A 16,198-nucleotide genomic window follows, 5' to 3' on the forward strand; every position below is an offset into this window, starting at 1 on the left:
AGAAAATACATCTTTGTAGGAGACACATTGGAAACTGTAGAGTGTATGCAGGTAACAAACAATGATATTCAGCAGAGAACTCAAAAACAAGAAACATTTTTATGAGAAAAAGGGAAGAATATAGTTTAACGCACAGAGGATGATGTATATTTCCATTTGGAAGCAGAAAAGGGGGTAAATAAAGAAAAAGTAGGAGGATGAGAGAAGGAGAAGTAAAGGAGGAATAAGAAGGAAAACAGAAAATTTTGAAATCTAGAGGCAATGGTCAGAAACACGAGGTCCACAGTTATGAAAGAAGTGAGAGAGCACAAAGAATCAAGGAAAATAAAAACCATACATGAAAAACAGACAGAGGTAATACAGGAAGTGTCTATGTTTATCATAAAATTGGGAGGAATATGACACATGAAAGGTGACTTGGAGAAAGTGGTACAATGTAAATACATAAAACTACAACCAATCATTTTTTTTGAAATAGTTATTTTTCCCAGGACAACACCCAGTATTATGCTTGAAACAGCTAAGTAACTTCTGGAAACCATCTGAAGATGATCCTGAAAGGGTTGAAAAACCAATTCATGGAATGAATAAATAACTATTTCAAGAAAGTGACTACTTGTAGATTTATGTGTTTACATTGAATAAACACTCATGTGTTCTAAAACATCTGTAATGGATAAGCTTAATCTAGTGAGCGGTAAAGTTTATGGAGACTTAAGCAGATCTGCACCATGGCATACATGACAAGTATGAACTTTACTGTGTCGTACCTACTTTGTATTTAGCTACTGGAAGATAAAACAATGTTGTTTTGTGACTGAAGACTGCCAAAAACCAAATGATCTTACTTTTTTATATGGTGAATTTCTGGGTGTCTTATGCTCTTCCTGTTATTTATGTTTTTAGTCAATCTCATTTAAATTTCTTCCTTAGTCCCCCATTGAACTAAAACTTCCTTATTGTTTATTTGAAAATGATCAAAAATTTCTCATGGAGGGACTTGTGCTAGCTATCTAAAAACTTTTATTACAGCTTGGATCACTTTTACATTGTGAAATTGCACATGTAAGAAATTTTTGAATTTATGTTCAGGATTTGAAAGATATAGCTCTTTAATACATGTTTACTGAACCACAGAGCAGCATAACTATTTTGTGATTGCAATCACAGCATTAAACCCTTTTCAAGAATCTACAAAACATAATACAATGTAATGAGAAAAATTTACATTGAGATTAAGAGTAGGTACAACCAAGTTTGTAGTTTTTTGAATTTCATATGTTGTACTTAACAAGATTTTGAAATATAGGCAGAGATAATAACATCATATGCACAACTGTACACCAAAGAAGAACTCGTCAGTGATATTGGTCAATTTTTCATTTTACATGATACAGTTTTGAGTGGATTGTATATATTACACAACTGCAAGTGTGAATTTAACAATATCTCATAATAAATGTCTGGAACAGTGGAGAATATTTTTATTTCTGACATCTATTTGTTCATTGAGTACATTTTGAACTTGCTCTTTGAAGGTGTTATATATTTCAGTTTCTTCTAGAGCGTCCATTAATTTTCCTTTCACTACTCTATAATTTACCTATCTCTACCTTATGTAGCACCTTTAAAGATTCCTTGATGTTGTTGGTCTTATGATGACAGTTTTGTAGATGTGCAGTAAATGAAGAGTTAGGTTCTTGCTCATGTTTGTGTGCTCTCTGAATCTGGTGGAGAAACATATAACTGTTTGCTCAAAGTAGAAATTTCACGTTACCCACATTTCATTTTTTAAACTCCTGAGTCTGTATATGTTTTTGTTTATGAGTCATGCACTTTATTATTGTCCCTACTTTGTTGTTTACACAGAGCCAAATTCATACATCAGATTAACGAAAATTGTAGCCTATTCTGGCATATATGGCACCATAATAAGGTAAAGCAATGTACTCCATTTTTTTCTGCTTATGCTTGTCTTGTTAATGTTATTTCTTCACATATATTGATGCTTTTGTTTTGTAATTTGGTAGCATAAATTTTGTCTAACTTTTCAGCATTGTAGCTGTTATTTATTGCTGTAAGTTTCACTACACATAACTCTTTGGTAGTTTCTTTCTGTGTGATGGGAGGTTGATGATTCGTTTGGTCATGCTTTCTTACATATTCCTGAGTGGCTGCACATAAAATGGAATATTGACTAACATCACTCAGTACATAGTTGTTCTTTGATGTGGAGTTGTGCATTATTACATTATTATCTCTGCCTATACATCAAAATCTTATAAGTATGAAATATGAATGTAAGAAAACTACAAACTTGGTTGTACATATTGTGAATCCTATTTTAAATTTTTCTCATAACCTAATATTATGTTTCATAGATGTTCAAAAATGGCTTAATGGTGAAACATCAATTGGAACATAAAAATCTAATGGCTGAAAGATTGATGTAATCCACTAAAAAATTTATAGAAGCTAGGGACCCATTCTACAAGAAAATATATACTCAGACTTCTGGCAAATATGTATGATATATTTTTAGCTGTGCACAAATTGGCATGACCAACATAAACTATGGAAGGAATTAATATTTCATCTTAACAATAACCTAATAGTAATGCCAGATTGAAAGTGTTTTTGTTTAATGATTTTCTTCCTGACTTAAGGCATTAAGTTTCCATATAGTTGACAGAATGTGAAATTCTTACAAATGGAATATAACAACAGCTTCCATTAACTATTTTTTCAAAGCACAGATGGTCTTTGTTTTAACTTGAAACAGCTAAATAACTTCAAAAATATGTGTCATGCAAAAAGTCTCCCGTATTAAAAGCAGATATTATGAAAGGGGATACCTGTTTGTATTACAACTGACCACCCTTCCCATCCCCACTGCCACCCTTCCCTTTCCAGTGTGGGCCAACTTTGTATTGTAAAATGGGAACCCCTCCATTCATATTGCAGATTCAGATTCTACATCAAAAATACGTAGAGTTTACCCAAAACATTCTTTTCTATTTGCAATGGATGATGCTGTAGTTGACAATATTCGATTTTTTTGATTACTACAATTAAGAAATGATGCAGCTGATTCTACGTTATGTTAGTGATAAAAATGTAAACTTATTTGTTCTAGACATCCAATATTTTCATTAAAAATTAATTTAATTTTACAAATTTGATTATATAGTAAACCTTTTATAGTCAAGCATTATCTGGTAAATAAACAGCTTTTAGCATGATCCACAAAAAACAGTCCCCTTGTCTTTCATCATTGGGATACTTGATTTTGTTGACTCTTCTTGCCTCTCACTACTGTACTGCTTTATTTAATTGAATCCCCTTGCCCTTCATCATTTTGGTATGCTCGATTTTGGTGAGTGTCCTTGCCTTCCACCAGCATGATGACCTTCAGTTTCAGTACCTTTATTAATTTGTGCTTCTCTTTCAAGTGAACAACTTGTGGGCATATATAGTGTAATTTTTGTGCAAGCATTTCTGATGTTTTGTCATGTTCTGTTGAGTAGTTGGTACTCCTGCATACATTTTGTCCTTAAAATAATTGCACAAGCAAAAATCCAAAGATGTAAAGTTTGATGATCTGGCAGACCACTTTACTGGGTCACCTCTAGCCACGCAGTGAGCATGTAAATCAAGATTTAATGCTTCTTGGACTATTGTGGAGTTAGGTGTTGGACAACTACCATGTTGAAACCACATGTCCTGCCACAGTACAAGGGGTACATCTTCCAGCAGAACCAGGAGCTCACCTTGCAATAACTTTGTTCTATGTGCCCTCCAAAAAGAGGGAACTGATTAGTTAGTTCCCTGTGGTACTGCGCTAAACATTAACAGATGAAAGACACTGATGATCAGATTCACAAATCCAGTGTAGGTTTTCCACATGCCAACACTGCATATTATGCTGTTGACTCTGTACGGTTTGCAGAAGCTGACTAATCAGAGAATATTACTTGGCAAAAGAGTAGTGGATCTCTTTGCAACTACATGTGTGCCCAACTGCAAAATCCTATTCAGTTCTGAACATCATTCCCATGAAGTTCTTTGTGCATGGAGATATGGTAGGGATGGTATTGGTGATGGTTTAGGATAATCGAAACAATTGCATTAGGAATTCATGATTGGTGAGATTTTTCTTGGGTAGCCACATGTGGTTTATGTGCTGCTGCACCTAATACAATAATTACATTTTTACTGTTCCCTGTAACAGTTGTTCTATGAATTCTTCTCTTAGGAGTCACATTTTTTTCAGTAGTAACAGGCACAATGAATTTTTCAATGTGCAACAGTGTTTACTGATGTATAAATTGCCAGGAAGTTTCCTACATAATCTTGTCTATGGGCCAGGATATTCCACAAAAATTCTTCTGAAATGTTTTACAAATGTTAAAATAGAAGTTAATTATAATACCTTGTTTCTTGAATTTTAAATTTAAGTGTTATAAAGCAGTTTAATTAGGACACTGCTATGGAACTTTCTGGAGTGAATGGCTATTGAAATCCTTCTTTACATTCCAAATTTTGTGTATACTGCTGTAAATATATTATTTCCTGTGTATATACAATGTTTTTTCAATTACCAAAGTGAAGAGGAAGTGATACATAATAAATATTAGATTTTTTGCCTTTCAGATAAACTTTGAATATTTTTAATTACATACATCTCAGTTAGTGGTTAATGAAAAAATATAAAATTAAAACTGCCATTCATTAACATAACTATGACTCATTTCTAGTGGCTGTTATTTATTTATTTAAAAATGAAAGAGTAGGTTTACAGACATTTGCTGTGAAATATTTTGTCTGCATGTGACATTAAAATCATAAATGACAGAAATTGCTCTTGGCTGTAATGCAGTGCTTTCCAGCTATAATTTCTGTGTGCTCAGTGACTCATTAGTAAAGTCATATTGTCAATTTTGAGACTGAAACTGAATCAGATATTTCAAAACAATTGTGGTATTGAACGGTTAATATTATAATCCTGGTCTGTTTCATGGTGTATTACAGTCAGCAAAGCTTTAATAATAATTGCTTTAAACAAACAAAATATTGCCCATTCAACAACACATTTTAGCATTTTAGATATAAACTCTGCGCACCATTTTCAACTTAGTACGTGATATATATACACTGATAATGCATACAAATTGAATATGTTAACACTTCTGTGTACAAGACCTGTATAATCTCAGAAGTTCATCACACTTCCATTCACCATTTTCCTTTTGTTGATGTAACAGTTCTTGGGAATTCTGTCCATTTTCAGAACAAGGTGGCAAGCCATGGAATACTTATTGCAACACTGGAGCAGGTATTTCCCCTTGCTAAGTCTCCTTGGCTGCTGTTCCATGCTAAAGACATACATCATCCCTCAATATCACTCACCAAATGCACAGTAAAACTAAAACCAATGCAGAATATTCCCCTATTAACATTAGATAAATTATTTTATGTTTTTATTTTATTAATGTACAAATTATTTTTATTTCAAATATCACTTGGTATAAAGGTGTAGGCATATGTTTCACTCCTCTGGAGTCACTAAAGCAGGCAGATGTCCTTTCATATTGCTATAATTTGCTTTTTTCTTGGCTTATTTAGCTTTTCATGTTTATAGTCTTGAATGTTACTATTGACTCATTCCTTATCATATGAGGTTCTCCCCATAATGATATTAGTAAATAATATCTATGTGAAAGAATGATACTGTTACTACTTTTTTTGACTTCTGTGTGCCACATTTTTGCATTTTTAATTCATGTAAATATGCCTGTGTTGTGAAAAAGTTGCTCGTAACTCATTACTGTCATAATACTCGAGTTTTTCTATCAGTATCTTGTGACACATATATTTGATCGGTAATTGTCAGGTGTCTTCCATCTCATGGTACCAGTACTATTCACAATATACCTTAGAACACATTAAGTTAACTTTGATCTATAATGATAAGACCTGTACCATTAACTGTTCTTACTTTTGTAAATTTTCTTTTGTTTTGAAGTGCCTTTTCCAAAATCATGGATGCACCATCGCAACAACTATCACAACACTCAAAAGATTTTAGTTACAAGAGGAGGAAGACATACCTTGAGTTGCCAGAGGGCCCCAAACTTACACGCCAGTTGTCTAGAATAACATTGCCTCTGTTGGGAAGTGGATCTCGTGTATTGGAGAAAAATCTTAATGCTCACACAATGATGTTTCTCAGTGCTCGGCCTATGCAGAGCAATATTGGAACCTTGCTTATAGCTTTGGATAATGGCTATGTGCAACTGTGGGCCCATCATCAAGCTGGAGGTTTTATTAGTTCATTCCTTTGCATACATGTGTCTGGAGACTACATTCTTTCCATGGCAACTGATCCGGAAAACTCATATCTTTTCACAGGTAAAACAGATTTGATGTAGAATTTATTACTTTGTGAATATTTTATTTATTTCATTCTCTCAGATAGTTAATTGTTATGTGTTTGTTAATAAATTCATGAAAATGTTTCAGAGTGGAAATTTATACAACACAATAGACAGAATTATCTTTCCTTAATATTATCTTCCAGATGCCCTTTACATTAACACTACCAGTAAAGAGAGATCATGAGTCAAGGTCTGACAAATGCCTCATCACACTTCTTCTACTGTAAATAGTATGTATGCAAGGATTTTGCTCATATTACCAAACAGGCAGTAAATAAAAACGTGGAATCCAATTATTACATTGTAGAGGATCTAATGTTCTATCTGTAACCATCCTTTGAGATTATGAAGAACTGTATCTACTGCACAGAATGTGTTGCTATTGGAAATCAAGTGACATGTTAACTAAAGATCATAGTGCAATGTCATAAATAAAGAAGTTGAGAACAGGTTGTCAGAATGTAAACTAATTATGAAAATAAAATTCTTCACACAAATTGAGAGGTGCCCTAAAAAGTCATTACTTTACATACTGCCAGACAGTCTTACAAGAAGCCATCAGTTTTTGATGCCATATGACTTTCTTGTCTGCAGGAGACCAGACAAATATTAGGTGGCCAAAATTTGATTAAAATGTCAATATGAGTATGAAAGTGTAAAATATAACAAAGATAAAAATACTGAAATGTACCCAAAATACCTGAAAAGCAAGTGTTATGTAGTGCTGAAGCTTTATTTAGTTTAACCTTGTATAATTTTATTAACATGTACCTGTCTGTATAATTTGTGTAATTGTATCCCTAATTTATTAAAAACAAAGATTCTGAACTTACCAAGCGGGAAAGCGCTGGTAGACAGGTACAATAAAATAACACACAAACACACACACAATTTTGTTTGTGTGTTTGTGTGTTATTTTATTGTGCCTGTTTACTGGCGCTTTCCCACTTGGTAAGTCTCGGAATCTTTGTATTTAATATATTTTTCCCATGTGGAAGTTTCTTTCTATTTTATTTGTATCCTTCATTTAGTTGATCATGTCTGCTGAAACTTGATTTCAACTATCTGCACATGCAGCACCATCAATATCACGTCTGTATGTAGTCTTACAATTGATGAGCCACCTGAGTCATAATCTCCAGTGGTAATATGGCAATAAAGATTTTTTTTTTAATTTTATTGGGCTACAGGCAATTCAAAATTGAGTTGGGGGGATAGGACGGGGGAGTTCTGCCAAATCAATAGCATACACTTGTCAATTAAATAGCTTCAAATGGCAAGTACTTCAAGAAGCTCTGCCAGACCGAGATGCATTTGGGTTTCTTGAAGTTGGGGTTCTATTATTGAAATATCTTTGCACACTTGATCAACCACCACTAGTCATGACTGTGAACCACGGTATAGAGAGCAGCTATGTAGAAAGCACTTGGAATAATTGGATGGTAAAAAATCCTATAGAACAAGTCTCAATCCAATAGCTATTGAAGCACTGTATATTTGAGTGGTTGCTATATTAAAAGTGACATTAATGGACAATCTTTCGGGTAGCACCAGGTTTTAATTATATCAGGTTAGGTTGAAGCTGCAAGGCTATGGTATTGTCAGCTGTCTTTTCTGTCACTTCTTTTCATGTAACTCATATGAAACTTTATATTGAAGTGCTCTCATCAATTCAGATGGTTTAAAGTGGTTGCATATATCCAATAAAAAATCTTGTAAATGCTTGAATGGTTAGTCCCCCTGAGAAAGCTTATACATGTATACACCAAATAGTAGTAATGGATCCCATTCAGTAGCCTATTATGCATTTATCATTACTAAAAGAGAGAAATTACCTCTGAAAAAAAGTTCTGTTTTATGAATATGAAATGTTAGAAGAATTTGCCACTTAATTTAATAAAGAGGCTGTAAAATATTAGATTCCTAGTGCAGGTAGTGAGAGCTCTCCAAGTATGCAGCTGTGTATTTAGAAATGTCTCTCATTATCTTGACCCATGGATTGGGTTTCTAACATTCTTTGCATACTTTGCATACTTTCGCTCAACATTGTCCTGTGAAATGATCATTAGGTGCAATGCAACTAAAGTAAAAACTGTATCTAAGAAAGCGTGCAGTAAGAGTATTTTTCTAATGTTCGAAAGCAAACATATTTACAGAAACCACTTCAGGGATCTTAGGTTTCTTACACTTATGTGCCAATACATTTCAGGTTAATAGCAAGAGTAAAAATAATTCACATAGACTGTGCATCCCTCTCTAGGCTTCGGAATGGAGGTTTATTTACTGGTGTAAAAGTGTATAGCAGGTTACTAGCAGACATCAGTCAAGACACTGAAAATCCCCAGTTAGTTAGAATCAAAGTAAAACATACTTGATGACTAATTAATCTCAATTTATCAAAATACATAGGCTTAGCAATGTGAATTCTTCTTTAATCTAAGGGTGGATTTATCTACATCTACAGCCATATGCATAATCCACAAGCCACTATATGATGTGGAGGGTACCAGTACTAGTTTTTTTTTCCTGTTTCACTTGCACACACAACCTTGGAAAGATGACTATCTATATGCCCCTGTATGGGCCCCAGTTTTTTGTATCTTATGTTCATGGTCATTATGCACAATATATGTTGGTGGCAGTAGGATTACTCTGCAGTGAGCTTCAGATGCCAGTTCTCTAATTTTCTCATTAGTGTTCCTCAAAAAGCACATTGACTTCTCTCCAGGAATTTCCATTTGAGTTCCTGGGCATCTCTGCAACACTTACATGTTGTTTAGACTTACCACCAACAAATTTAGCAGCCCAGAACTGAATTTCTTTGATGTCTTCCTTTAATATGATCTGGTGTGGATTCCAAATACTCAAGCAGTACTCAAGAGTATGTTCCCTTTACAAATGGACCACGCTTTCCCTAACTCCTCCCAGTAAAACAAAGTCAACTATTTATCATCCCTACCACAGTCCTCAAATGCTTGTTCCATTTAAGATAATTTTGCAATGTTACACCCAGATATTCAAGTGATGTGACTGTGTCAAACAGGACACTACTGACACTGCATCTGAAAATTACAGTTTTGTTTTTCCTACACATCTGCAATGACTTACAGTTTTCTACATTTAGAGCCAGCTGTCGTACATAATGGCAACTAGAAATTTTCTTTGAGCATCATGTATCATCCTACAGTCATTCATTGTCAACACCTTCCCATACATCAAAGCGTCAGCAGCAAACAACTGCAGTTTTCTGCCCACCCTGCTTATAGGATCATTTATGTATATAGAAAATAACAGCAGTCCTATCACACTTCCCTGGGACACTCCTGATGACACCCTTCTCTCTGCTGAACACTTGCTGTCGAGGCCAATATTCTGGGTTCTATTACTTGAGCTACTCATATATCTGAGAACCAATTCCATAAGCTCATACCATCATTGATAGTCTGCAGTGGAGTACTGTGCCAAATGATTTTCAAAAATCTAGCAATATATAACCTGTTGCCCTCCATACAGCATATGACAGTAGGACAAGCTGAGTTCCACATGAGTGATGCTTTCTAAAATGGTGCTGATTCATGAAATAAGCTTTCCAGTGTCTAGGAAATTTATTATATTTGATCACAGAATATGTTCTAGAATTCTGCAGCAAACCAATGATAAAGATATTGGTTTGTGATTCTGTGAGTCCATTCTTTTACCCTTCTTTTATACAGGAATTACCTGCACTGTTTTTCAGTCACATGGCAGACTTTGTGCTGGACAAGTAAGGCAAGTAACAGGCCAGTGCCACAGAGTACTGTTTGTAAAATTGAGTTGGCTTTCCATCTGGACCTGGTGACTTAATAGTTTTTAACTCTCAGTTGTTTCTCTATCCCAGGGATGCTTATTACGATGCCATCCATATGTGGCTCTGAGCATGATCAAATGATAGTATTTATGTACACTCCTGGAAATTGAAATAAGAACACCGTGAATTCATTGTCCCAGGAAGGGGAAACTTTATTGACACATTCCTGGGGTCAGATACATCACATGATCACACTGACAGAACCACAGGCACATAGACACAGGCAACAGAGCATGCACAATGTTGGCACTAGTACAGTGTATATCCACCTTTCGCAGCAATGCAGGCTGCTGTTCTCCCATGGAGATGATCGTAGAGATGCTGGATGTAGTCCTGTGGAACGGCTTGCCATGCCATTTCCACCTGGCGCTTCAGTTGGACCAGCGTTCGTGCTGGACATGCAGACCGCGTGAAACGATGCTTCATCCAGTCCCAAATATGCTCAATGGGGGACAGATCCGGAGATCTTGCTGGCCAGGGTAGTTGACTTACACCTTCTAGAGCACGTTGGGTGGCACGGGATACATGCGGACGTGCATTGTCCTGTTGGAACAGCAAGTTCCCTTTCCGGTCTAGGAATGGTAGAACAATGGGTTCGATGACGGTTTGGATGTACCGTGCACTATTCAGTGTCCCTCGATGATCACCAGAGGTGTACGGCCAGTGTAGGAGATCGCTCCCCACACCATGATGCCGGGTGTTGGCCCTGTGTGCCTCGGTCATATGCAGTCCTGATTGTGGCGCTCACCTGCACGGCGCCAAACACGCATACGACCATCATTGGCACAAAGGCAGAAGTGACTCTCATCGCTGAAGACGACACGTCTCCATTCGTCCCTCCATTCACGCCTGTCGCAACACCACTGGAGGTGGGCTGCACGATGTTGGGGCGTGAGCGGAAGACGGCCTAACAGTGTGCGGGACCGTAGCCCAGCTTCATGGAGATTGTTGCGAATGGTCCTCGCCGATACCCCAGGAGCAACAGTGTCCCTAACTTGCTGGGAAGTGGCGGTGCAGTCCCCTATGGCATTGCGTAGGATCCTACGGTCTCGGCGTGCATCCGAGCATCGCTGCGGTCTGCTCCCAGGTCGACGGGCATGTGCACCTTGCGCCGACCACTAGCGACAACTTCGATGTACTTTGGAGACCTCACGCCCCACGCATTGAGCAATTCGGCGATACGTCCACCCGGCCTCCCGCATGCCCACTATACGCCCTCGCTCAAAGTCCGTCAACTGCACATACAGTTCACGTCCACGCTGTCGCGGCATGCTACCAGTGTTAAAGACTGCGATGGAGCTCCGTATGCCACGGCAAACTGGCTGACACTGACGGCGGCGGTGCACAAATGCTGCGCAGCTAGCGCCATTTGACGGCCAACACCGCGGTTCCCGGTGTGTCCGCTGTGCCGTGTGTGTGATCATTGCTTGTACAGCCCTCTCGCAGTGTCCGGAGCAAGTATGGTGGGTCTGACACACCGGTGTCAATGTGTTCTTTTTTCCATTTTCAGGAGTGTATTATTCTTCTGAATGAATGACTTCTTAAATTGAGTACTAAAGACTTTGGCTTTTTTTTGCTATTTTCAACTACCACACCAGATTGATGAATGAGTGACTCAATGGAAGCCTTCAACCCACTTAGCAATTTTACATAGGACCAGAATTTTCTGTTTTTCATCCAAATCTTTTGCTACGGTATGGCAATGATAGTTTTTCTCTGCTTCATGCACAAATCTTATCACAGATGCTCAAATCTCTACTAACATTTGCCTGTCATGTGTTGGTATATCCTCTTGTGAACCAACAGTCCAACAGCCTTTGGTTGTTTAACATTTTCTGAATCTCATTGCTAACCCATGTTGGGTCTGACTTACTAGGCACTTACTAGGTACATAATTGTCCAGAGCATGATATAAATCTGTTTAAATTTTTCCCTCTATACATCTGTCCATCACACTGCAATGAAATGTTTGAAGTTTATTGTCTAGTGAGATGCTAACATCTGCTTATCTGCCCTGTCTAGCAGAAACACTCTCCTAGCTTTCTTGTCTGAGTTATTAACTTTGATAACCATAGTTGCTATGATGACATCATGATCACTAATCACCATCTCTGTACTGATTCCATTGATGATGTCCAGCTCATTTGTAGCTACAAGGTCTAAGATATCTCCACTGCATGTAGGCTGCTGAACTAAAGACAGTATTTGGAAAACTTGTTCAAAAGTACTTCACAAGACAGTCTTCTTGCACCCCCTGTAGTGAATCCATAGACATGCCAGTCTACACTTAGTAAGTTAAAATCACCTCCAACTAGTATTGCTTGATCTGTGTATCTATGTGTTATTGTCCACAGACTTTCTTTGAATGGCTCTAGAAATATCATTGGGTGGCCAGTAAAAACATCAAACAATTAACTTGACTTAACCTAGAGCTCTTATCCATGACCCCATGAGTAGATATGTTCACTGTTAAACTCAACAACAGCCTCAATAGAGACACTCAAACAATGGAAAATCCGGGACAGAATGTAACAAATTATGGAAATGGTAGTTGCTGCCTACCATATGTATGTGATTTTCGTGTGTGTGTGTGTGTGTGTGTGTGTGTGTGTGTGTGTGTGTGTGTGTGTGTGGTTGTCTGTCTATTGTCTATTTTCAATAAGGGCATTGGCTGACAGCTCATTTTGTGACAGTCTTTTTATTGTGCCTGTCTGCAACTGAGCATCTCCACATACATGGTGAGTAGCAGCTATTCTTTTCATAATACCAATAGAGACAATATTTTGGCAGCTGCAATGAACACACTTGCTCTTACATCATATATAATCTCTCCTTCTTACAAATGTTCCGTGACTCATGAAACATTTCAGAGCCTTCTACTCTGGGTTTTAGCCAGCAATTTGAGTGTGAGAACTTTCCTGGAGGGCACTAAATTGGTGAACTTTGTTAAGTACTTTGATCATTTGCTAATAAAATTTTGGCAGTGAAAGTGATTTTACTCTGAACATGGTCTGACATACCTATCTCAGAATTGACTGGTGAGTGTTCATCACAGTATTTCAATGTACTACCTTGCATATAAAGCCCCTTTGCTACCTGAATAGCCACTTCCTTTGTATAGTGCACAACTGATCTATCAAAGGAAGGTCTACAATTCCCCACCCAATAATGCAGGTCCAGAAATCTGCAGCCAAGACTGTCATCAAGTAATCAAAGCCTTTAATTGAGACCCTCCACCTGACTCCAAACCAAAGAACACCTGATCAACTCTGGGAACAATGCTATAATTGTGAGATATGCTTGCACCCCATAAGCAAGAACATCATCCTTCACTACCTCAGCCAGCCCCCTTGGTGAACTGATGGTGGGCTCAGAACCCATGGGACAGGTATTGTTGGTAGCAACATAACCCACAAATTCCAGATGACTGCACTCTATATGCTTAATAGCCACAGACAAGGCCACCTTCACATCTTGAATATGGCCTCCTGACAAACATAGTGAGTATGCATGGGCCTTAATTTCAACTATGAATGTTATATTCCCAAAGGGTATCATAATATGCCTAACATTGAAACTCCTGATAACTAGTCTGCTTGGGCCCTGGTGAAGGAATGGCCAACTGTTCACTCACAGGATGAATTGGCAATGCCAGATGACACCCTCCACATTTGCCCTCCACTTCGAACAATGCCAATGTGTTATGTCCCACCACTCACCTTTCTGTGAGGTTGGATACACCACGCCAGATACACTAGAAGGTGCCTTGGCAGCAGAGCCCATGGCCAAAACAAATGATGTCTGAGTTGTCTCATGTGATGTGCCAGATTCTCCATCACTGTTATACCTTTAGGCAGCAGCCTGAAGGCAACTGAACATAACCAAAACTGCATTTAACTGTTCATGAACTGCGGCTAGTTCCTCCTGTCTCTTCATGCAGCATGCACACATCCTACCATCCTAGCAAGACTAACTAAAAAAGTAAACTATAAAATCTAACAGATATCGAGATATGCAACTTGTTATCCTCTTGATGTGTCACCAATGGATGCTGATATCTTTATGAACTGTGTAGTTGACTGTTCAGGACAACTGTTGATTCAGCTACAGACTGCCTAAGTAGACACTTGCAAAATGCAAGATTAAAACTCTTAAGCACAAAAATGCATGAAGTTTAAGCAATATATACTAGTAAGAAAACACAGGAAAAACTGCAGCCACAGAGGTGTGCAACAGGCAACAGCTGGATCTGGACTAAGTGCCTAATTGGCAACAGTGAATGGTCACTTGTCTTCAAAACAAACAAATGAGCAACTACTGCATTGCTGACTACCAGAATATACACTTACAAAATATGAGAGTAAACATTTTAAATACAAAAACATATATAAAATTTAACTAATATATACTACTAAGAAAACACAAGGAAGCTAAATATCTAACTTCTGCCATGATGTGTCAAACATGACAGCTAGAGATGGACTGTTCTCTCACATGGTTGTTCTCTGCTTGCCAAATGGCACAGCAATGTTGAAACCAACCTACTGAGTCTTCCTGATACATTTAAGCTGCACCACTGCTGCTCACCTCACTTCTTTCAGTATTTTATGCCAGGAGATATAATCAAGCTGATTTTAATACAATATAATGACGATCACCACATGTCCTGAAATCTGAGCCATGAGTGCCTGCTTTAAGGTCAGTCTGGCATTTCTGTGTTTGGCTGTTCCTTTTTGCATGATTTCTTACACAGTGTACATCTACTTTTACATTTCCATCTACATCCATACTCCGCTCAGTTCTGCAAAGTGCATAGCAGAAAGTATTTCCCTTTATACCATACATTAAGATAAGGGGCAATTTGTAGATGTATTAAGATAAGGAGCAATTTATAGATTTGTACTTGAAACATTTTAAGTACTCTTTTGACAAATAGTTTATGTCTAACTTCAAACATCTTCCAGCTCATATTTTTCTGTATTTCTGCGACACTTTCTCATGTTTGAACTAACATGTGACAATTGGCACCGCTTATTTTTTGTGTAATTTATGGCTGATAGTCTTATTTTGTATGAATCCCACAGATTTGAGCTATTTTCTAGAGTGGGTCATGTGAGTGTTTTGTAAGAAATCTACTTAGTAGACTGACTGCATTTTCGAGTATCCTACCATGTGATAAAGAGGGGTGTGGGGAGGGGAGGGGGAAGGAGAATGCAAACTGCCAAGGATAAATTTATTGGTTAGGAACATCGCACAAGATATTATTGATTATTTTCCAGCAGACAGTTTCAATGATTTTCAACTGAACAATCAATAGATAACTATTTAAAATCATTGAAGAAAATTTCAAAATGATAGCAGGAAATGTGAAAGGCATTTTGTCACACAGTTAAAATACTGATCAAAAGATAATTAGATAACTTTTTTAACATTACTAAAGAAAAATTGCAAAATTGTAACAGGAAATGCAGAAGGCATTTTAACACACAGTTGCAAATAAAATTGTCGCAAAAGCTCATTAGATAACCTTTTTTAAATTACTGAAAAAAATTCAGAAACAGGGTTACAGAATTCACGTTAGGTAGTTAGAAAACAGAAAGCAGCACAATTTATATACAATCAATATTTTGCAAGATTCTGTATAAAGTGACATTACATTTAGAGAATAACACACTCATAAAATTTTTAGTGAAAGTGCATCCATATTAGCAAAACAGTATAATGAACTGGCAAGCAGATTAAAAGAAAACACAAGGACTGCTCACCTGAAGGCTTTTAATTTAATGAAAGACACTGTAATTCAATTACAGTTGTGCAAGGAATACTATTTTAAAAGAAATCCTGTTGAAATGTAAGATTACTTGAATTGTGCAGAAGCCAAGTTTTTTTTTTTTTTAAAAAAAAAAAAAGAACA

At 37.1% G+C, this 16,198-nt stretch overlaps 1 protein-coding gene across 1 annotated transcript in view; it reads left to right on the forward strand.

Annotated features, from left to right (window-relative positions):
• The window catches only part of LOC126278854 (WD repeat-containing protein on Y chromosome), a 395,714-nt gene that overhangs the window by 252,081 nt on the left and 127,435 nt on the right, over positions 1 to 16,198 (forward strand). The window contains exon 13 of the mRNA XM_049979130.1: positions 6,026 to 6,411. Coding sequence (XP_049835087.1) covers positions 6,026 to 6,411 — 386 coding nt within the window. The remainder of the gene's footprint in view (positions 1 to 6,025; positions 6,412 to 16,198) is intronic.

Source organism: Schistocerca gregaria, chromosome 6 (assembly GCF_023897955.1).
Source record: "Schistocerca gregaria isolate iqSchGreg1 chromosome 6, iqSchGreg1.2, whole genome shotgun sequence".
In the NCBI taxonomy this organism is placed as follows: Eukaryota; Metazoa; Arthropoda; class Insecta; order Orthoptera; family Acrididae; genus Schistocerca; species Schistocerca gregaria.